The sequence below is a fragment of the Loxodonta africana genome, chromosome 18, assembly GCF_030014295.1.
Source record: "Loxodonta africana isolate mLoxAfr1 chromosome 18, mLoxAfr1.hap2, whole genome shotgun sequence".
Lineage (NCBI taxonomy): Eukaryota > Metazoa > Chordata > Mammalia > Proboscidea > Elephantidae > Loxodonta > Loxodonta africana.
In genome coordinates this window covers 60,235,025-60,258,964 of record NC_087359.1, presented here as the reverse complement: position 1 = coordinate 60,258,964, position 23,940 = coordinate 60,235,025, and the positions used below count along the sequence as shown (strand labels likewise).

The window sequence follows — 23,940 nt, the reverse complement described above, 5'->3', positions numbered from 1 at the left end:
AGGAGTGCCTGGTGGATTTGAACTGCCAGCCTTTGGGTTAGCAGCCATAGATAGCACTTAACCACTATGCCACCAGGGTTTCCAGCAACAATAATAGTAAATATTTATTAGGTACCAACTAGGTACCGGAGCCCTGGTGGTGTAGTGGTTAAAAAGCTCGGCTGCTAACCAAAAGGATGGCTGTTTGAATCCACCAGCTGATCCTTGGAAACCCTATAGGGCAGTTCTACTCTGTTCTATAGGGTCATTATGAGTTGGAATCAACTTGACAGTGACGGGTTTAGTTTTTGTTTTTTTTTTAACTGTGTACCAGATACTGTACTAAGTGCGTTATATACATTAGCTTGTTTAGTCCTCATATCACCTCTATGAAATAGAAGTTATCTGCATTCTATAGGCCAAGTTCAAGTTCATGTTGTCAGCCAGTCTCAAGACAGAAATGCCTCTAAATTTCCTCTAGCACCCATTTCCAGTGATGATAGTTGCTTACCTGCCTGATATCTATCCTCAGTCAAATGCTAGGGACCTTTGATCTTGCTCAGTGCTTAGTGGCTGGGATTCAGGTGAACTGTCCTTGCTGGAGTCTTAGCCCAGAGGTTGGTGACTTTGGGTGACTCCCACTTTCCCAACCTCTGGAGGCCTTGGTGAATGAGAAAGACAGTCACTCCTGCTCTGGCATCCTGGGCTGCCCCATGCCGCTCCCCAGCCCCTACCAGCGTTCAGCCCCCAGGTGGGAAGGCTCAGGCTTGCCTGCATCTCAGCTCCTGGGCAGGGGTGGGCTTCCCTCCACCTGCCTACCTGCCAGCTCAGCCCTAGGAGGGGAGGATCGATGCCACAGCCGCCAGCAGAGTGTTGCTGGCCATTGATTGTCGAGATTTCTCAGCGGGCTCTGGAGCAAACAAACCTGCTGCTTCTCCAACAACAATCCAGGTCTCTGGCTGCAGAGTCTGCAGCTTGCTTGCAGGCAGGCTGGCTGGCAGGAAGGGGCAGGAGTGGGAGGTCCTGGCTGGGCCCAGCAGGAACAAGCAGCTCTGCCAGGAGATGAGCAGGGACTGAGTAGGCATGACAAGGAGGACAATGGGGAGACCAGGTGAGGATGCTAGGGTGAATCCTAGACCCTGTGCATGCCTTGTTTGGTCCAACCTCTACATTTCTGCTCAGCCATTTTTCCTTACCTGGAATGCCATCCTGGGTCCTTCTGCTTATTTCAGTTCTCCCATCGCCTCCTTTCCTGATCACCCAGCCCAAAGGACACCCTCTGTCCTCTAAACACCAGCGGTGCTCTCTATCACCATTAGGAACTCAGCCTGTCCATCCTTCATCCACCCATCCATTCTCCATTCAACATCCCAAGTGTCTTGCTAGGAAGGAATACAACATCATCTCTGCCCTTAAGGAACTGAGTTTGGAGGGGAAGCTGCCTTCTTAATAGCCTCAGCTGTGACTGCCTTCCTAGCTAGACCAAGGACTCTCTGGTTTTAATTAAATGAGATGCCAAATAGCAGCTATATGATTCGACACTCTGGCCAAGGACTGCTCTGGGCCTCAGTTTCCCATCTGTAGCAAAAGAGTTTACCTTTTGAGTCTTCGAGAGCCCGAAAAGTGTCCGGGTGTCCTCCTCCATCACAACTCTTTTCCTCTCTACTGGGTCTGGGTTTCCCTCTAGCACCCAATACAGCAGAGCAGATGCAAGGACCCCTTATGTGCCGCACTCATGCAGTGGGTCCCAGTGCTGTCTTCAGCAGCCCAACAGGAACGCTGACACCCTGGCATCAACCCCAGCCTCTGCCCTCAGTCCCTCATCCCTCTCCTCCCCAAAGGCTTCTGTCTCCAGGCTCAGCACCCTCCCTCCAGCTGATCATTGGGCTGGGAGGGCAGAACTGCAGGCCCCTGTGAAAAGGGCCTGAACCACTGAGTACACCCTCCCCCAGATGTTCATTTGCATGCCGTTTTATCGTTTTATCCGTGTTAGCAGGCGGGGTCCTTGTTAAAGGCACAGAACCAGACCTTGCCCCTCCCCCTCCCAACAGATCCCTACACACACACACACACACACACACACACACACACACACACGCCCATAGTTTCTCCCTCCCTCCAAGGCCAGCAGCTGAGCATCAACTTCTTTGTCCCCCAAGCAGCCACCTGCTGACTGACTGGCCTGGGTCCCTCCCACCAGCCAGCGGGTGCCCAGGGAGTCCCAGAGCCTTCCAGGGGATGTATCAGGCTGTGTGAGGGAAGCAGTTTGTTCTCAGAAAGGAGGAGGCAGCCCCAAAGGAAGAACTGGACCACAGGAGCACTGGCCAGGGAGCCAGGACCCCAGGGCTCTTGTTGGCTGAGTGACCTTGAGCAAATCGTGTCACCTCCCTGTGCCTCGGTTTCCTCAGAAATTCATGGTGCCTATCTCACCTCTTCCGTGGAACAGCGTTAGAATCAAAGGAAATCAGAGGGCGTGGTGACTGGGAAGAAGCCAGAACTCCCACGTGAGGAAAGAGTTCTTGACAGCCAGAGCTACCCAGCACTCAGAGGGGTTGATTGGTCAGGTAGTCACTGAGGGGCTCCGTCAGAAGCTAGAGGAGCCCAGGGCTGGGCTGCTGTGGCAGGAGAGGGGTGGGGATACCAGCTGGCCCAGGGAGGTGAGATTGACAGTGCAGAGGGTTAAAGATTGGGGTTCAGGGTGCTTCACAGCCTCCGCTGCTTGATACTCTGATGGGCATTGTCTTAGATCATTTACAACCATCAGGTCCAGCACCTGGCAGGCCTCCTCCTGTCATGAGGCCCTATTTTCTGGCTGGTCAGAGGAATTGGGGGAGATGGGGTCACCTTCTTTTGAGGGCAAAGAAGGTAGATGAGAAGATAGGACAAATATGACATATGCATGCAGTTCCTCAGCCAGACTCCCTTCCCCTCCCCCAGGGCACACTCAGTTCTGCCATCTCCAGGCCTTTCTCCTGCCCTACTGGTCCTGCCAGCTCCCTCCTGTCTTCCTCTCTGCCTTCCAGCCTCAGCTCAGAAATAGATTTTGCTCAGATTGGGGGCAAGGGATGGGGGCAAGGCAGTGTTACTGAGGCCCCAGTTGACTGGGTGGTGCCTTGAATCTGGTCCCTGCTGTGCCCGCATTCCTGGTCCTGCCTCTCTCCTGCCCCCTGGCCCTCTCTTGTCCTGGGCCTCAAGCAGAGGAACATGGAGGGGGCAGGCCTTAGCCCTCTTCAATTCAAGGTGTCCACATACCCAGCCTTCAGTGGTCGCTGGAGATCAAGGTGAGATTGGGGCAAGGGAGAGACCTAAGGGCTTAGGGGCTGAACAGCTGGGTCCATCCAGTGTTCCCGAGGGTCTGAGGAGGAAGGAGCCGCAAATGTACAGGTTGCCATGTCTGTGTGCATCTCTGTCTGGCTTGTCCACCTACCCCTGGGTGTCTGTGTCCATAAGTCACTGCAGATCTCTGCCCTTCTGTCCTCGGAAGCCTCTGTCTCTGCATCCCAGGGGCTATGGCCCTAGGGGTAGGCTCAGCAGATCCCAGCTCAGGCTGGTCTTTCCCCCACCCCAAAGCCCCTCCACTCTCTTCCTCCCCAATCTTGGGCTCCACTGACCCCTCAAGGAGACTCTAGCTGGAGCTGCTGCTGCTATTTTTAGCAGCTCTGCACCCCTCCCCTCCCCCACTCAGGCTTGCCAGGGAAGTGGAGGGAACAGGCCAAGCCCGGGGAGCCTCACAGGCTGGGGTGCTGGGCAAGAGAAGCCGCTTCCCTTCAGCCCCACAAGACCACGGAGGCAAGAAAAGCCTGGGCTATTCCACAGGTACAGGGCTCAGGTTCAAGGCAGGTTAGGCTCCATCCCACTTGCCTAGGCCTGGGAGAAGGTCCCTGACTGCCCTCCCCCCACCAGCACCAAGCCCCCAGCATCTGGCAGTGCCCAAGGCTCCAGGGACTCCTCCCCAGGCCATTTGAAAGTAAAGCTGAAGCTCCTGGGTCTCCCCCAGCCCCCCTGGAAGCTGAAAGGAGCAAGGAGGGACTCAAAGTGTCAGGAAAGGGGGAGGAAGCCACACCTGGATGAGGCTGCACACCCAAGGACGTCTGCATCTGCTCTTGCACTTCCTGGAAAGGTTTCAGGCCCCTCCTGAGGCTCAGCTTGGCCAAAAAGCCACCATTAGAGCTCTTGGGGACCCTAGGTCTCACCCCACCACTGGTCCAGCTGCCCTGGAAACTCCTAGCAATAGCTAGGAGAGGGTAGGGTAGACAGTGCGAGGGGCTTTAACAGAGGGACGAAGTGGGGAGGCAGCCCAGGCCCCTCAGAGGGTGTGCCTGCCTGCTGGGCTCAGGCTGCCCTTGCTTTCAGGGCTGTATTGTTTCTGTGTCTGTCCTTATGTCTGTCTCCTAGGCTTGGCAGGGCAGACATGGCTCCAGGTCTGCCTCCTGGGTTTAGCTAGGCCTCCTCCCACGGGTCACATCAGCTCTCTGAGCCTCTATCTGTAGGATTGAAAGGGTGAATCAGATGGTGTAAGTGAAGGCCCTGCGCAGAGCCTGTCATACAGTAGGTGCTCACAATTACATTTCCCTCTTCTCCTCACACCTCCACCCGTCACCCCCACCAAGTATACACACACACACACATGCACACATACACACTCGTACCCTCTCATACAAACACCCACACAGCCCGACCTTCCAATGCTCGGAAAATATTAGCCAAAAGATGGAGATGAGGAGCCTGGGGTCTAGTGCCTGCCTGTGCCCTCATCCTGCCAGCCCCCGCCCCTACCTTTACCCCTGCCCACCAGGCATTGCGCATCAGTAATAAAAAGGCCATGTCGTTGCCCCACCCACCCAAAGACTTTCTAAAAATCCACAAACTAAGTATTGGAAAGCCAAACAGGCCCAGAGAGGGCAGGACAAACCCAAGGTCACACAGCTTGTAAGTGGCTGAACTCTATCTACTATGCTGGAGTCAGGGCCCTGACAAGGCCTCAAAAGCTCCTCAGCTTTCACCTAAGAATAGACACCCCAATGACCTCCATGGGAGGGGCGACCAGAGCCCACCTCAGCATTAAGGGTCAGGGCAGCCCAGGGGTCTGGGTTAAGGACCCCTCCACCCCCAGCCCAGCTTCCCTAATCCATTTCTTCCCAGGCACAGCTGACAAGAGGCAGCCACAGGGCAAAAGGTCACAAAGGCAGGAAGGTGACTTTGGCCCTGGCACCCAGAACAAGCCCCTTCACCTGACCAAAGGCCGCAGAATCTTGGGGTCCCTGGGCTGTTAGTTCATCTCAGAGGTGGACATAGCCCCTGGGAGCAGCCTCAATGGTGTTGGCTTTTGAATCTTGGGGTAAGAACTAGGAAGGAGCAGCAGCCCAGAGATGCTGGGCTGGGGCACAAGAAAGTACCTGCTCTTGAGCCCTGGCACCTATGGCACTGTCTTGCTGGGCTCACTGGCTGTCCTTGAAGAGTGTCTGGAGCCAGGCTGGGGAGCAGAGGATGGAAGGGTGGCTGTTCCTCCCTAGAACAAGTCCAGTCCACTGATTCCACCATTGGGCTGGGCTGGGCTGCGCTGGACCTCCTGCTGGCTCCAGGGAGAATGCAGTCCCGGCTGACATTTCCAAGGTTTTCCATTCAGAGAATTACGGTCTCTGCTGCTGATAAGGTGGTGGTAAGCAGCTGGCACTGGGGGGAGGGCTGACCTGAACACCCAGCTCAGGCCTCTACCCTCTGGCCACCCACTGCACACTTCTACCTCAGGACCAGCAGATAGCTCCCTTGCTCCTCCACCTCCTGCCTTACACAGCAGGCAGAAGGGACTGTGGGGCCTGAGGGTAGCAAAAAAGATGGACAGAATTCCCTCCAGGTAGGGAAGGAAGGAGGTCTAGCACCGCACCTCCACCCCTATCTAGACCCCTGTCCTGACCACACTACTGGAGCTGGCATAATCAGGGTAGGGGTACAGTAGGCTGATTAGTTACCAGATTGGTGGGGGTGATGCCAAAGGTGGCCCCCACTGCTCCGCCTGACCCCGCCAGCTTGCCCCAGGGGCTGAGGTCAACTGCACTGCCTCCACCTCCAAAGCTAGCCCCTTCCATTCCCCTAAACCCTACTCCAAGCCCCCAGCCCACCTGTCCTGCCCAGAAACAGTGGGAGGGCAGGGCCAAGACCCCAGATCTTCAAGGCCAGCAGGCCAGCAAGAGGGGGAACACAGGGCTGCAGAGGAAGGTGTAGAACGCAGCAGGTGACGCCGTAGCAGAGGCCTCATTAATCACCTCTCCAGCCCCCAGCTCTGCAGTGGTGAGACCGTATTAGATTTTAAATTGGAAAGCGGAGAATGTGGCTGTTAGCTGGGAGCTCCCTCTACCCTGGGCCCCTGGTCACAGCCTCAGGGGAGGGGGTCAGTGGGAAGAAGAGAGCCCTGCCCAGCCATAGCCCAAGAAGCCACCCCCGTCTCCTAGCCCAAGGGGCTGTAAGGCCAGATGCCCTTGGGAAGGGTCAGGCGAGGTCTAAGAAGGGGGCACAACAGCCATCCCAGTGAGAAGCACAGCCCTTCCTCTGGGAGCTTGGGCTTCTCTGGACTTGAGGACTGTGTGAAGCCAGGTTCTGGGGGTGGCCAGAACTTGGCCTCATGCATGTGTCTAGACCTGCACATACACGTGTGTGTGTGCACACACACGCACACACACACATACCCACACATGCACGTGCGCACACACACACACACACAAATGCACATACACCCACACACGCACACACAAACATGCTCACACAAAGCAGAAACCCAATGTGGTAGAATTTTTTTTTTTACCAAAAAGACAATTTTCTTTATTGTGTTTTAAGTCAAAGTTTACAATTCAAATCTGTCTCTCATACAAAAACTTATACACACCTCACTATGTACTCCTAGTTGTTCTCCCCCTAATATGACAGCACATTCCTCCTCTCCACTCTGTGTTCCCCTTGTCCGTTCAACCAGCTCCTGTCCCCCTCTGCCTTCTCATCTCGCCTCCAGGCAGGAGCTGCCCACATAGGCTCATGTGTCTACTTGAGCCAAGAAGCTCACTCCTCACCAGTATCAATTTCTGTCTTACAGTCCAGTCCAATTCCTGCCTGCAGAGTTGGCTTTGGGAATGGTTCCAGTCTTGGGCTAACAGAGGGTCCAGGGGCTATGATCTCTGGAGTCCCTCCAGTCTCAGTCAGACCATTAAGTCTGGTCTTTTTGCAAGAATTTGAGATCTGCATCCCACTGTTCTCCTGCTCCATCATGGATTCTCTGTTGTGTTCCACGTCAGGGCTGTTATCGGTTGGAGCCGGGCACCATCTAGTTCTTCTGGTCTCAGGCTGGTGAAGCCTCTGGTTTATGTGGCCCTTTCTGTCTCTTGGGCTCGTATTTACCTTGTATCTTTGGTTTTCCTCATTCTCCCTTGCTCCAGGTGGGTTGAGACCAATTATTGCATCTTAGATGGGCGCTTGCTGGCATTTAAGACCCCAGATGCCCCAAAGTGGTAGAAATTTTGAGCCCAGGCTATGGAACAGACAGATCCAGTTCAAACGTCTTATTTGCCACTTGCCTTCTGCATGAACTGGGATGATTTACTTTGCCTCTCAGCCTCTGTTTCTTTGTAAAGTATAGAATAGCGATTCCTAGCTATTCTGAGGGTGGCCGCTGTGGGACGACAGCCCTCTGTTAGGTCATGCCTGGCTCACAGGGTGTTTGATAAGTGTGAGTGTCCTCCTGCCCCCAAGGCCAGGCAGCTGCTCTGAGGCTGCCCTCCATAGCCCTGAGGCAGTGGCCAGCCTGCACTCTGTGCTCCTGACCGGATAATATGGCAGGGGCAAGTCAACAGGGCACTGCCAGGCATTCCCATGGACCATTCACACAGCCTGGCCCCATCCTGGGCCAAATCACATGAGGCCAAGTGCCTGTGGCTGTCCTCCACCCATCCAAAGTCCTCCTGAGCTGGCTCTGCCCCATTTCCCAAAATTACCCATCAAACTCCCACCCCTCAGAACACCAGTGCTGGGCCAAGGTAGGGAAGAAAACTCTAACTAACCCTCACTGAAGGACTGAATGGCTAATAGGTCCAGCTTTCCTGAAGCCTTTGTGGAAAACCCAAACAAGTCCAGGGCCTCCTCTCTTACTTAGCCAGCCCGAACCCCAGAGTAGAACTGGCCTATACGAAATCTTTAGGAAAGCAGGCTGCCACATCCTTCTCCCAAGGAACAGTTGGTGGGTTCGAACTGCCAACCTTTTGGTTAACAGTTGAGCACTTCAACTACTGCTCCACCAGGGTTCCACGTGCAAAGAGTGGAAACCCCAGTTTTCCCAGGCCCCAAAGGAGGGGAGCAGACACTGTCACCCATTTTAACTCTTCCAGGAACCACCAGCCTAGGTTCTTCCCTCCTTAAACCAGTTACCCACAAGTCAACTTCAACTCAGGGCAATCCCACATGTGTCAGCGTAGAACTGTGCTCCACAGGGTTTTCAACAACTGATTTTTCAGAATTAGATCTCCAGGCCTTTTCTCCAAGGCACCTCTGGGTAGATTCAAACCTCCAACCTTCCGGTTGGCAGCCAAGCATGTTAACTGTTTGTACTATCCAAGGACTCCTCTTTCCTCCTTAAAAAACAAACAAACAACAACAAAAAAAAAACCTTTGCTATCGAGTTGATTCCAATTCATAGCGATTCTACAGGACAGGGAGGCGTGGTAGCTTAGTAGTTAAGAGCTCCAGCTGTTAACCAAAAGGTCGGCAGCTCAAATCCACCAGCCACTCATTAGAAACCCTATAGGGCAGTTCTACTTCCTGGAAACCCTGGTGGCATAGTGGTTAAGTGCTATGGCTGCAGTTCAAAACCACCAGGCGCTCACTGGGAACTCTGTGGGGCAGTTCTACTCTGTCCTATATGGTCACTATGAGTTGGAATCCACTCGACAGCACTGGGTTTGGTTTTTTTTTATAGGACAGGTTAGAACTGCCTCATAGAAATTTCAAGGCTGTAATCATTACAGAAGCAGACTGTTAGATCTTTCTCCTGGGGGGCAGCTGATGGATTCGAACTGCCAACCTTTTAGTTAACAGCTGAGTGCTTACCACCAGGGCTCCTTCTTCCCTCCTTAGAAGGGAAGTCAAGAGATCAGTCTCTGGAGCTGTAGTGTTATGTGTCACTAACCCCACTCCCAGTAGAATGATTTTGGAGCCCTGGTGGCTCAGTGGTTAAGAGCTCAACTGCTACCAAACAGCAGTTCGAACCTATCAGCCGCTCCTTGGAAACACTATGGGGCAGTTCTACTTTGGCCTATAGGGTCTCTTTGAGTCAGAACCAACTCATCAACATTTTTTTTTTGAACCACATGTGGCTATTTAAGTTTAAATTAATTAATATAAAATTAAAAATTCATCTTCTCAGTCTCACTAGCCATTCCAAGTGCTCAGTAGCCACGTGTGGCTACTGGCTGCTGTGTGTGGACATGCACATGTAAAACATTTCCATCCCTGTAAAAAGTTCTATTGGACAGCACTGCTCCAGGGCTAGACAGCCTGAGTCTGAATCTTAGTTCCGACACATCTATGCTGGTGACCTGGGTAACTGCATTTCACTGCATCCGGTTTCCTCATATAGGATAATAAAAATTCCTACCTCAGAAGTTATTGTGGGGAGTAAACCAAAAAACCAAACCCATTGCCTTCAAGTTGATTCTAACTCATGGTAATGCCATGTGTCAGAGTAGAACTGCATGCCACAGGGTTTTCAATGGCTGTAATCTTTTTTTTTTAACCTTATGGAAGTAGATCACCAGGCCTTTCTTCCCCAGCACCGCTGGGTGGATTTGAACTGTCAACCCTTCAGTTAGTAGCCCCGTGCAAACCATTTGCGCCATCCAGGGACCTATTGTGGGGAATGTGTGAGTTAATTCAGATAAAACACTTAGAATGCTGCCAGATGGTAGAGTTCAATATTCTCATTCACAGAGTCCTCTGTGGCTCACAGGCTCCTGGAATGTAAAGCTTAAATACTTTCTCCGTTGGGCAAGTGGAGGCTCAGGTTGGGGAAGGGACATGTGCAGAGGGATCCATCAAGCTAAGGACAGGACCAGGATGGGGTGGTCTGACTTTTCTACCCATACTTCCACTCATCTGTCAAGAAGACCCCGACTCTGGAGGTGCCAAAACCCAGAGTTACCCACCACCCCCACCCAGGATGGCTGGCGAGGTAGCTGACCCTGGCAGCTCTGGAGGCACTGTCCCTGAAGGTATGCCCACAGGTGGTAGACAGACAGAGGCATCAGAGGGCTCACTGCAAAGAGCGATAGGGCCAGATGCCCTTCGAGCCGCTGACAATGCTGAGTCCTAGTTCTGCCCCAGGTTTGCTGTGTGATCCTACGAAAATCCTTTCCTCCTGCAGACGCAGCTTCCTCCTGGGTAAATGAGGGAGGAATGAGATGCTCACAAGGGCTCAGATTTGGAGCGTGGGACATGGCCAAGAAGAGGTGACCCCACTCAGGTCTGCAGTGCAGATTTGACTAGGCTTTCAGGGGCTGATCAGGAAAAACAGGGTGGTGAGAGTGTGTGGTGAGGGATGGTCAGTGGCAGGGGAAGATAGAGGAGCTGGGCTGGGGGACCCACCAGCTTATGTCGGCAGCCTCTCTCCATCAATTGCCAGCTGGGGCTGTGCTGGGGCACTGCCAAGGGCTGGCTGCCCATCTTCTCGCTGTAGAACCCACCCCTGCCCACCCCTGCTGGCCAAGGGCCAGGGGCTTCAGGGAGCAGAGAGTCTTCTGAGTATACAGGCAGGCAGACTGCTGACTTGGAAACTGTGTGCCCTGAGTCCACCCTTCACTGTCTAGCACCAGGGGCCAATATTTGTGGGCAGAGATGTGGGGAGAGAGGTGCTTAATGCTGGATCCCTGCCCACAGGCTTTGTATTGGAGGCTCAACATTCAGGTGCTGAGGGCCCCAATAGGAAGTACCCCAGGTCAGAGGAAGCAGGCAGGATGGCTCCCTAGAGGAGGGGATAGGGATAAGAGCTGGGCCTTAAAGGATGGAGAGGATTTGAAGAGTCAAAGGAGGGAAAAGGCACTTTGGGAGGGAGGAGCCATGTGAGCAGGAGCAGAGGGGGAGAGCACCTGTCTGGCAACAAGAAGGTTCTTTTGAGTGTATCTCTGTGTGCCTACCCCCACAACTGCCTCTCCAGGGCCTCTTTCCCCATGGCCCCGAGCTGCAGGGCTCCCAGCATGAAACCCTAAGGTAGTGATGGTCAGAGATGAGTAGCTACAGTGGAGGGGCAGTGGGTGCAGTGGACAGAGCTGAGCTGTGGAGTTACCCAGCTCGGAGTTCTAGTCCAGGCTCTGGCACTCACTAGCTGTGTGACCTTGGGCAAGTTACTTAACCATTCTGGGCCTCAGTGTCTTTATCTCTGGGGTTAATGACCCAAACCTCCCTGGACCGAGGAGGGGATGAGAGAATACGTATTAAGTCACGTTTGGCACAAACCGAGCACTGGGAAAGTGAATGGCAGCTGTTTCCATCCCGAGAGTCTGGCCCCAGGCCACAGGAGGCAGGAGACTGAGGACTCCTTCTGGTTCTGCCATATCTTCTGGGTGACCTTGGAAAAGCTACCTCCCAGCTGTGGGCCTCAGCTTCCCCATCTGTGTTTGGGGGTTATGTTGCTCCCCTGTCAATACAAGGAGCCAAACAGCAACAAACCTACTTTGTATACTGGGGCACTGTGAGGGTAATTATTTCAGTAAAGCATAGAATCAGAAGCCTCTAGAACTGCCTCAGGCCTCAGAGGCTCTACATGGCCCTGCTACCCTCTAGCTGGGGTCCCTCAGAACACAGAACAGGGCTGGGCCCAGTGGAACTGTCGCTGTGGAGACCTAGCTCTGCCTCTGGAGTGGGCCAGGGGCTCTCACTCCGAGGGCCCCCTTCCCCTCACTTGGGGCTCTGGGATAATGGGGGTCTGCAGTGGCCAAGCCCTCACTAATCCCCTATTAAAACTTGAAAGGGGCCAGGGAACCTCCAGAATAAACTCATTAACTTTTATGGGATAATAAATGGGTCCCATTAAATTCTCATTCTCCCAGTGCTAGGCCAGCTTAACCTCCGGAACCCAGAGGGGTGGGCTCCCTGCCCACTCTACCCCTCTGTGTCCCCCCACCCCGCCCCTACCTGCTGTTCTCCCCCCACAGGCTAAGAGCTAGTGCTACCATGGTGAGAGGTAGAAATCAACCCTGACCGCACCTCAGAATTTTGCCCCCCGCCCCCTAACCAGCCTCTTGCCAGGCACTGAGGGGCTAGCTGCTTGGGCCCTGGATGGGGAATGCTTGCTGTCGCCACAGGGTTGCCAGAGTGACAGGTAGCTCCTCCTGCCCTCACAGAGGATGGGGTGGGACTAGCAGATGGGGGCACATGCCAGTCTCTCACTGGGCCCTCACCAAACCGAGGGTAGACCCAATCCACAGATGAGGAACCAGAGATAGCTGGCCAGTCCCTTGTCTAGGTCACCCAGCTAGTGGGGCCCAGATTCGGGATTAGAACCTGAGGCTTTCTGGCTGTCTGGTGCAGAAATACCTGCAGAAACTAGCACCAAGGGGCAGGCCAGGTGATGCTGAGGTGGCATCCAGAGTCTAATCATGGCCTGGTACAGGGGTTCCCCCAGGCAGGGGCACTGCCTAACAACCCCTGACCTTTTGTCCTCAGCCTCTGCCTTCACACAGACCAATTCCAACACCAGGCCCACCAGCACTGTGACCCTGGGCCGCCTTCTGGGCCTCACTGAGCCTCAGTTTCCCCTTCTGTAAGTTGGGGATGATAACACCTACCTAGCTGGCTGCTGTGAAGAAGAAGCCCCATTTATTATGGCTTCCTCCAAACAGAGGCTGGGTCCCCATCTCGATTCAGGTCTGGCAGGGGTGGGGGCACAGGCCCTCATCTCTACCTTCACCCAGCTGAGCCCCAAGAGGCTAAGAGGAGGTGGACAAACAGGACAGGTGGCCCTCCCAGGGGAGCCCAGGCCAAGGCCAGGGTGGAGAGGGCCTCAAAACCCTGAGAGGGGCCAAGGGTGGCAGTGAGGGCCTGGAGGTGGAGCAGGAACGAATCCCCCGGGGAGGCATCCTGAATGGCTCATTAGTGCCGATGAAAGCCTTTTTTCATTTTGTCTAAATACTTTAAACAGGGCTCCCTTTGAAGTCTATTTGCATAGCTTAAGAGCTAATGCAGGGGGAGGGCCCAGGCGGCGGGCTCCTCCAGGGCTGGGGGCTGCCGGGAAGCTCCTGGGCCTCCTCCACTGAAAGGGTGGTGGTGAAGGGAGGGAGTGGGGTGTTTCCCCAGACTAGGTGACTTGGAGGCTGTGGGATGAGGGGGACCCAGGGGCAGCCTGAGGGTATGTTCTCGTGGTCTGGCACCAGGTGGGGGTCCTGGGAGGGCTGTCTTGCTGTGACTATGGCTCTACCCCCCTTCAGTGACATGCAGGGCCATGAAGGTGGCTGTCCTTTGCACGGATGGTGCAATATTATCCCTATTTCAAGGGTGAGGACACTGAGGCCTGGGAGGTAAGCTGACATGCACAGGGTCACACATACAACCACCTAACAGGGAACGTGGTCCCCCAGAGAGGAGAGGCTTCATCCCCAGGCCACCCCCTTCCCACCCTAGAGGACTGCCTCAGTGGGGCCCTGGCAGGAGGTCGCCCAGCCTCACTCTCTAGGCAACACTATTTAGAGCATTCAAACCAAAACCAAACCCACTACCAAATCATAGCGACCCTGTAGGATAGGGTAGACCTGCCCCATAGAGTTTCCAAGGAGCGCCTGGCGGATTCAAACTGCGGACCTTTTGGTTAGCAGCCGTAGCACTTAACTACAACTACGTCAGCAGGGTTTCCTTTAGAGCATTCAGATCCTCTCAAAACTCCTCCACAGTGCCCACTTTACAGCTGAGGAGGCAAAGGCTCTGAGAAGGAACTTGCTCAAGCTCACGTGACTTTGCAGTGGCAGAGGTCACACTTGAACCCAGGCCCATGTGATCCATGCCCTAGCCCTGTGGGACTGTGGAGCTGGGTCTCTGGTTTGGGTCCCAGACTCAGATGTGCCTTGGGCATGGTGTGGGTGCCCCCTGGGTCCCAACCAGAGGCTTCCAGAGGGCCCAGCTAGGCTCAGGCTTAACCCAGGTCCCAGAGGCCAGGACCTGGGAGCCCAGCCCCTGGGCTCTGGTCCCAGGTTCACCTCTGATCTACGTGAGAAAGACTTGAACTTTGAAGCCAGACAGATGTGTAGGTTCAAATCTCAGGTCCCCACTGTGTGACCTTGAGCAAATCACCTCACCAGGCCCCTCTCAGCTTCAAAGCTTCAGTTTCTTTGTCTGTAAAGTGGGAATAAAGTACCCATCTCACAGAGTTGCAGTATGGATTAAATACTATAAGGTATGTGAAAGGCCTAACTCAACGTCTGGCACACAGGAGGTGCCTGATGAGACTGGGCATCTGGGCTCCCAACACTTCCTTCCACTGTCCCCTGCATCACGCTCTCAGGTTGGGGGAGGCGGGGAGGACAACAGGTGGGACAGGAGGGTTCATGGGGGTATAGTGGCAGGGAGCCCACCCTTGTCCAGTCCTTGTACTCCTGAATTCAGTCATCACAGGTAGAGAGAAGCGTGTGACCTCCTGGCCACAGGCCCAGACACCTCCTAGAGTCCACCACAGTGTCTGGAGATGCCCTCTCCCCAGAAATGGCTTGTCTCCCAGAGATTATCTTACTCTTTCTGACAGTGGGTGGTACCCACTGGGACCAAGTGGCAGCTGATTGTGGAATCAATTTGCTCGTTTGATGTGCTATCTCTATCCCATTTAACCAAGTGCTCAGTCCCCCCAGATAACACAATCAGTGCGATTGACAGTGACGGGAGGTGCCCATTAGCTCCGCTCAATTGCCCAGCACCTACCTGGCAGCCACGGGAGGGGCTGTGCCTGCTGTGGTCATTTCCCAAGACAGAGGTCCTCTATATGCTCTCCCAGTGAAAAGTCCTACAGGTGCCTACCCTGGGAGCCATGGACAATCCTGGAAGGGGACAGGAGCAATGCATAGCTCCAGGGTGTTCCAGTGTATGGAGGGGGGTCCTCCTCCTTGAGCCATACTGAGTCTCTGCTCACCTGGCAAAGACCTGTGACATCTGGGGGGTGAGCAAAGAGCAGAGGCCTGTCCTGGCATGTCACAGGCACTGCCTGGACCCTCTGTCTCTGACTCAAATGAAAGGCACAGGGCACTGGTGGACCATCTGCTCTAGGGGTATGAGCCTGGCCAGGCATCTAACTGGACACTGTGTTGCCAATGCGCAGCATGGAATGCCAGGGCACAGATGTGCTGCTTCAGTGGGCATCTCAAGGGACAGGGGTTCTAGTTTCTCAGGGCTTTGGGGCTCTCAGACCCTTCTACCCAGAGGAATGGAGAGCTCTCTGACCTGCACCCACCTCCCGCCTCAATTTCCTCCCTCCTCGCATTTGTCTGACACATCAGAGCTGCGTGATCTCCTGAACAGAATGTAGGCCATCTGCTGCTTCCTCATGCCTGCCAGTCCATAGGGTGGGTGTGAGCCCGTGGAATGACAGCCCCGTCACCAGACGTGCAGAGGGACCGACCTTCTCCTTGTAAACTCTGTTAATCCCACCCAGGCTGTGATTCCCTTCAAATCCTCGTGCAGCCATTTTGAGAGCTGTAAGGGTCAGGAATATCCTCCTGGCCTTCTCAAATGTGGCAAAATTCTGTGTGAGCTGAGTCTGGAGCCAGTATCCACTGATCTTTTCCTGGCAGTTAAGGATCTGGGGAACCCAGTGGACCACAAGTAGAATATGCATCATTTCTCCAGCTCTGTGGTTGAACAAGTAAACATAATCAATAGCAGAGCCATCTGTACCTCAGACCAGAGACAGCAAACAAGTTTCATCTTCCATAGCCTATTTAATCTATTGGTAGTAGCTACCTGGATAGCTGTGTTGAGAAGGATTCTGAAATCCCATGTGGCTTCAGCAAGAGCCAAATCGATTATCAGCAATGTCTGCCACAGATAGAGGAGGTTATAGCATGCCTGATGTCCAGCTGTTATCCCTGCTTTGAGACACTGTCTTAGATGGACCCTGACTAGTATCCTAAAGATAAAGAGAATTCAGGGAAATACAGCAAATGGGAAAGGAAACAAATATTATCTCAGTTAAGCAAAAAAAAAAAAAAAAAAAGTCCATATTACAGATGAGAAAGCTGAGATTCAGAGAGTTTAGTTTATTTACCTGGAGGTTGCACAGTCCCAAAGTGATGGATCTGGGATTTAAAGCCACGTCTGCCTGACACCAGAGCTTGGCTTTTCCCATTCTACTCACAGTGCTGCTCTAGAAGAACCATAAAAAAGGGAGAGGGATTGAAGAAATGATTGTCCTAGGAAACATGAGAGAAATGGGATGTAATGGGACCCTAACAAAAAAGTTGTATACCTATGAGGGAATCTAAATTAAAACCCCAACTACATGAAGCATTTTACTGAGGCTAATGACCAGCAGATTCACTGAGAACAGAAAACGAATTTGAACGTCCTATAATCTCAAGCATAAAAGGCACTGTAGTAGGGGTGGCACTCTTGCTGATGGTCTCACCTCAGTTCCTTAACTGACTGGCCATGTGACTCTGAGCAAATCACTTCCTTTCTCTGGCCTGTTTCCTCATCAGTAAGATAGGCCCTTAAGCTACGTTAATGATGGCAAATATTTATTTGTCATGTCAATCTGAGGTTTCAGGCATGGCTGCCTGTGTTGAGAAGGATTCTGAAATCAGAATCAGGATAGCAGGAAATAGTGCAATGATGGATTAGCAATGTCTGCCTCTGGTGCTGGAGGGGGAAGGATATCTTGTGCACCATCCTTAAAGTATGTGATATCATCTCACTCCCAGTTTAAGATTCAATAGCTCCATGATTCTCAACAGTGAACATACTCCCCAAGGTTCTCTGTCAAAAGAGAGATGGATCTCCTCCTCTCTGGGCTGGGTATGACGCTGCTCCCCATGGGGCAGGAGGAGACCCTCTGATCATTTGTTATTATTTCAGGACTCTCCTCAGAGCCCCCAACCATGGGTGAAGGGCAGGCCCCAGGCATCGAAGAGACAGATGGGGAGCTGACAGCAGCCCCCACACCCGAGCGGCCAGAACGAGGCATCCACTTCATCACAACAGCCCCCACCCTGAAGCTGCTCAACCACCACCCGCTGCTAGAGGAATTCGTACAAGAGGGGCTGGAGAGGGGAGAGGAGGAGCTGAGGCCAGCACAGCCCTTCCAGCCTGACCCACCTACGCCCTTCACCCCGAGTCCCCTCCCTCGCCTGGCCAACCAGGACAGCCGCCCTGTTTTCACCAGCCCCACTCCAGCCACAGCCGCAGCACCCACTCAACCCCAGTCCAGGGAGGACCCCTGGAACCTGGAGTCAGAGCCCCCTGCGCTTCTTGTCACAGCTCCTCTACCTCCAGGGCCCAGCACGGCAGTGCCCACCCCAGGCCTAGAGGAGAGGCCCAGTACTATACCCCCTGGCAGGGCATGGACTCTAACCCAAGAAGGTCCAGGTGACATGGGAAGGCCCTGGTCTCCAGAGGTCATGTCCCAGACCACAGGGCTCAGGCTCGAGGGGACCACTGCCACCTCCACAGCTTCAGGGGATGACGAGGAGACCACCACCACTACCACCATCGTCACCACCACCATCACCACAGTCCAGCCACCAGGTCAGCTACCTGCTGGCTTGCAGATCTGGAAATGGGCTTGTGGGGGGGGAGATGGAGGAGCTGTGGGAACCCTAAGTTCCTCTGTCTCTGACATCATGCAACTTGCCTGCCCTTTGGCACCAAGGGCCAGCCTGCAGGAGACACATGGATTGGAGCCAGAGAGATGGGGTTCAAATCCTGATTCTGCCAACTACAACATGACCCAAGGAATTTTAACTTCTCTGAGCCTCATCCATAAAATGGTGATTTTGTGAGAGTTGAGATAAGCTTGCACATAGTAGGTGCTCAATAAAAGGTGGTTCCTTCTTAGAACAGGAGAATAGGCATCATAACAGGTGGGCTTCACACACACACACACACACACACACGGTCCAGCCTTATTCGAACCTACTTTACTAGAGCTGAGCTTACCCTTGTGTCTCCTCCTGCCTCCCAGGCCCCTGCAGCTGGAATTTCTCAGGCCCAGAGGGCTCTCTAGACTCCCCTACAGCCTCCAACTCACCCCCGGATGTCGGCCTGGACTGTTTCTACTACATCTCCGTCTATCCTGGCTATGGCGTAGAAATCAAGGTAAGAGGCCTGGATCTGGCAGGGGCAAAGCTGGGGCTAGTGCATTCTCTTTTCCCGGAAAGGTACCAGCTATGGGGGGAGGGGAAAATGCCCAGAAGCATCAGTTGGAAGGGGGCCTAGGGCCAGGGTTGGGAGATGAGCCTAAAGAAAGGTCAGATCCTGTCCTGTCCATCAGCGAGTGAAGAGGGCTACTGCTTCCCCTCAGCAGTGTTCTAGAATGTTCTAGGCTGGGAGGAGCTGTGGGAGGGGCAGGGTATGCCCACCCCTCCCCCCAAGGATCTGATTGGGGCCTCAGGAAAGTGAGAAGAGGGGGCTGCAGCCTCAGATGAGTGTCTGAATCTGTGTGACTGAGTGGAGAGATTTCAGGGCCACCTTACTGGGCTTGAGGGCCATGGACCCATTCATTCATTCATTCTTTCAGCAAATACTCCCTCAGCGGCTCCTCAGGGCAGGCCCTGCGCTGGCTCCTGGGCTGCAGAGGTGGTATCGGTAGACATGGCCACCCCACCCAAGAAGAGACAGTCTGGTGGGGGAGTCAGACCTACAGGCAGCAGTGACTGTGAAATAAGTGGCACTGGCCTCCTGCCCCCAGCCCCAGCCTCCCTGGGGCAATCTCATTCCTCCCATGGTGGCATCTCCCTACTGGCAACTCTCACATTCCTAAATCTAGCTCTGACTCGTTCTTAACACCAAGGCCTGAGCCTGCAGGAACTCGGGATGTCTCACAAGCTCCTCAATCTTGACATGCCCCAAACCCAACTCTTCCTCCGCATTCCCCCAAACCTGCTCACCACCCCACCCTCAGAGACGGATCCCAACCAGCCAGAAACCTGGACCAGGGTCCCACAGAGTAATTTTTCTCAAATGAAATCAGTCCTGTCCCCTAAGCCTCCCAGGGCGCTTGAATCAAGGCCGTTCCCTCTGGACCCCATCCACTATCCAGCTCACCTCAAGCCACTTGCTCCCTTGTTCCCCACTCTGCCTCTGCACTGAACACCTTGCTACTAACTGAGTGGGCCAAGCCTTCTTTGGCCACAAGCCCCAACTGCACATGCTGTTCCCTCTGCCTGGAACAGTCATCCCACCATCCCCTTCCTTCGGACTCAACCCGGTCATCATTTTCTCTGGAAATTCTCTCCTGATCCCCAAACCTGGGGCCATCCACATCCTAGCTCTTATCACACTGCCTTCTATCAGTCTGTTCATGGCTTTCTACCTCCCCAGCTAGACTGTGAGTTCCTTGAGGGTGCCTTGGAGTACAGGGCACAGATGGCCACTCCCGTGCTGACTGAACGAATGGATGAATGACTGAATGAATGAATGAGGTGACATGTGACCTGGATCTTGGAGACTGAACAGGGGTGGGGAGGAGAGAGGCCTTCAGCCCAGGTGAGGGAATCAGGCAGGTGACTGAGGAGCCACAGGGAGGGGACAGGAGGAGTCCAGGGAGCAGAGTGAGCACCGCTGCCTGGTCCCCACTTCCCAGCATGAGATGCGCTGGATCCAGCCCCCGGCTTTTGCCCTGGAGCCACCTATCCCTGTCCTGGGGCAGTGGCTCCACCCCTCCCCTCTGAGATTGCCAGGCCCAGCAGATGGGGAGTTCTCTGACCCAGGCCCTGTGGGGAGGAGGAGGGTCCATCTTAAAGGAAGCCTGTTTCAGCCCCTCTCCCACCCGCCGTGAGCCTTTTCCCTTCTTTCTGCAACTGTTTGCTCCTGCTCTGCCAAGCCCTATGCCCCTCACTCTGGGCTGACTGGGAGGGTAATTAGGAACAGCCACCCCCTCTCAGCCATTAGCACTCAGCGCCGCTTAATTAAGGTAATTAATGTAAAATCATCACCTAATGAGAGGTGGCACCGGCTGTGGTTCACCGGGTGGAAGGCATCAGCTGCAGGTGTGGGGAAGGGGTTGGGAAGGGCAGATGCCAGGCTGGGTGCCCCCCTGCAGGCCTGGGCTGTCTGCCCCTCAGGCCTCCCACTCCCACTGAAGCCCACTGAGCCAGGCTGGGCCCAGGCCTAGTACCTGCCACAGTAGGGCAAATGCTGGCTCAGTCTGCCCTGCCCTGGCCTGGGCCCCACCCTGCATGCCCACCCCCTCATGCAAGCCCTGTGTCTGTTGTTTGATGCTGCCACAGTTTTTCATCAGAATGCGAAAGCCGTTACCAGGCAACCTTGAGACGAAGACCTGCCACAGCCCTGGATTGTTGTCAGGAATTGTGGCAGGCAGAGGCTGGCTCCACCCTCTATCTCAGTATCCTGGATCCCCAAGGACTCTGTTGGCTCTGATGGCCTGAGATAGTATCAGAAGCCATGTGGGGGCAGGGCACAGGGTGGCCAGAGCTGGGTCAGCACCAGCATTGGGGATAAAGAGATAGAATCAGGGCTGAAGCAGGACTTAAGGCTCTTCAGCTTCCAAGGCTGATTCTGGCAACCCCTCCTCCCATCCAGGCCTTCTGGTCACCCACACAGGCCACTGGGACCTGAAGAAGTACTGACACTGCAGACCTATACCCACTGGAGAGCTGAAAAACCAGGGCCTAGGCAAGGAAAGGGAATTGCCCAAGGTCACTCAGTTAATCATTCACTCAGGTTTTTTGAGAAACAAATTTGTTCTGCAAACATAAACTGAGTGCTTGCTGTGTGCCTGGCCCTGTGCTGGGCACTGTGGACACAGGCCTTCACAGTTATCGGGGAGACAGAAATCATCAACAATGACCACAGGATGCTCAGTGCTGCTGGGGACAGGGCAGGAAGCTGTAGGGCTGTGGGGGTTCAGGAACAGACCTGCCCCATGAGTCTGGGAGTCAGGGAAGGCTTCCTGGAGGTGAGGATCCCTGATCTGATGCTCGAAGATGAGAAGCCTGCAGCCAAACCTGGTCTGGGAAGCAGCACGTTGCATAGGAGCAGGGAGTGGGCTTAAGGACTCCTACCAGAAGCCAGGCCCAAGAGCAGTGCCCTCCTGCCCAAGGCTGGCAGTTGAGCCAGGCCACACTGGGCATTGGGGAGGGGGGATAGGTGAGGGGCTGGAGGGTCTAGAAGGCTGCCTGTTGTCCTCCAGTCTTGGGGAAAGGGGACTACCCATGGTGTCTCCATATCATGGATAAGCTCCCACTCACCCCCTCCATGAATTCACAGGGACAGCTCAGAGTAGGTGAGGAGAGGGGTGGAGTAGAGGTAAGGGGGATGGGAGGAGCCATGGGAGGAGAGGAGTATCTAAAGGACCCCAGATTACACCACTGAGCAGGTCAGCTTGATGCTGTGCTAGCTCCTGCCATGTGACCACAGCTCTTGCTGGAGTCTGGGGCTGGGCAGTTGTTACCATTGCCTCCGAGCTGATTCCTACGCACGGTGGCCCATGTGTGTCAGAGTAGAATTGTGCCCCATAGCTTTTCAATGGCCGGTTTTTCAGAAGTATATATCACCAGGCCTTTTTTCTGAGTTACCTCTGGGTAAACTCAAACCTCCAACCTTTCCGTTAGCAGCTAAGTGTGTTAACTGCACTACCCAGAGGCTCCAGGGCCGGCCAAGACCCTCTCTCAATTTCCTGTTTGTAGCCTCAGAGGTGCCAGAATCTCTCAAAGCCCAGCTCTCCATGGCTTGGACCACAGCCCCTCACAGTCTGCTTCATCCCCCCGAGTCTTGGCTCTGCAGCTGCTTATGACCTCTGAGTAGCACAGGGAGGAGGCCAGCACAGGCCCTCCATGGTCAGAGGAGCCTTGCCTGCTTTAGCTGGGGTCAGGCATTGGGCTAGGCTCTTTTCTGAGAGGTACAGGAAAGCCTAGTGGCGTAGTGGTTAAGTGCTATGGCTACTAACCAAAAGGTTGGCAGTTCAAGTCCACCAGGTGCTCCTTGGAAACTCTGTGGGGTAGTTCTACTCTGTCCTATAGGGTCGCTATGAGTCAGAATCGACTCGACGGCAACGGGTTTTTTTTTATTTAGAGTATCCCCTTGAGGATGGATGGCACAAGCCCATGGCCCACGTGGGTTGAACCCCCTCCCCAGCAGCCAGTATTCCCCTGAGGGCTCTAGGCCTTTCTTGGCCGGGCACCTGCCTCTTGCTACAGTTCACATGCCAAGAGCACTCCCACTGCCAGCCTCCACCTTGGTCTGGCTGCTCTCCACACCATCTGGAGCCTGGGCACAGCTGCCCACAGTCCCTGCCCCAGTGCCCCCGGAGGCCCCTTTGGCACCGTTGTCCCATGCCAGTTGGCTCCTAGCTTGGTAGCCAGAACACTCTGCCCCTTTCAGCTAGGTCAGGACCAGGCCCAAGGTGGGCACCAGGAATGGAGAAGGGGGTTGATGGGGCGGGATTTTTGGGCAACCACCCTAGAGGAGTTTGTGTCCCCAGCCTAAGCCTCTTTCATGGTTCCCAGAAGGGGCAACTGAGGGGACCCCCAGAGTAGAAGGCAAGTCTTACTCCATGGATTTAGGCCCCTCACCCCACCCCATCCCTAAAATAGACCCCACCCAATACAAGGGCACAGAGACTGTCTGTGTGGGACTGAGGTGCCAGTCCTGGCTCTGTCTACTTCTGGATGACTAGGCTGAGCCCTGCCTTCTCTGGGCCTCAGTTTCCCTCTCTGTAAAAGGAAAAGTTTGAACCAGATGATGCAGAAGGCCCATTCTAGCTAGTCCCTGTGTCTGTGGCTCATTTTCTGGGTCCAAGAAGCTCTCTTGTGGGCCAGACAGAGCAGCAGCACTCAAGCCCTTGGCCCCGCTTCTTATTTCCTGGCAGCTGCAGAGCCTGGGCCAGGAAGAGGGTGGCTCCTGGTTTTGGTGCCTCCCAGACAGAGGCCTGGCAAACCTGAGGGTGAGGTGGGCCCACAGCCAGCTACCACAATGGCAAATGCAAAGGGTTCATCAGGGTGGGGCCCATGTCTCCCCAAGAAAGGGAGAGAGAACTGGTAATGCTCCTGCCCTTCTGGGTACCTGTGCTTGAGCCCCTTACAGACAGAATCTAACATAGTCCTTCCAGCCTGTGAGGTAGGCATGAATTCCCGATTTAACAGACAAAACTGGGCTCAGAACGGTCATGTGACTTGCCTAAGCACCCTCAGCTAGTCAATGATGGAGCTGGGACTTGACCCCAAAACTCAAGAGCCCTTGTTCTTCCCATAGCCCTGGAGGTTGGCATGGGTGGGGCATGGGACAAGTCCAGAGAGGAAATGCTGGGCAGGGACAGCCCTAGCCAACCTCTTCCTCAGCCTTGCCCTACCTGACCCAGGCCCAAAGGATGCCCATCTGGAGTCTTCACAGTCCGGGGGAGGGGCCAGAGCACTGTGCATGAAGACTGGACCAGGCATCAGGAGTTGGACTTGCTACATGACCCAAGGGGGATCTGTCAACTTCTCTGATTACAAGTTTCCCTTATCTATAAAGTGAACGTAGACACTCCTTATTGGGGTTTTGAGAGATCTGAGAGGATAATGGGTGTGAAAGATCTTTGAAAACTATAAAGGGCCTTGTAGGGAAAATTGTGAGTATACTATTGGCGTGAGGGGCTGTGTGCGTGCAGGTTGGCCTGTGTCAGAGCCCATATGCGTCAGGGGGTGACCAAGAGAGTCCACTGTGGAGGAGGGGCAGTAGCCGGTATTGCTGGGGGCTGGGATTCAGGGACTGGGATTGGTGGTCTCACACCAGAGT

General features: G+C 54.4%; 1 protein-coding gene across 1 annotated transcript in view; it reads left to right on the top strand.

Annotated features, from left to right (window-relative positions):
- The window catches only part of SEZ6 (seizure related 6 homolog), a 51,232-nt gene that overhangs the window by 6,463 nt on the left and 20,829 nt on the right, over positions 1-23,940 (top strand). Inside the window, exons 6-10 of the mRNA XM_064270335.1 lie at positions 639-730; positions 965-1,090; positions 3,665-3,795; positions 17,062-17,730; positions 18,167-18,300. Of these exons, the coding sequence (XP_064126405.1) occupies positions 639-730; positions 965-1,090; positions 3,665-3,795; positions 17,062-17,730; positions 18,167-18,300 (1,152 nt within the window). The remainder of the gene's footprint in view (positions 1-638; positions 731-964; positions 1,091-3,664; positions 3,796-17,061; positions 17,731-18,166; positions 18,301-23,940) is intronic.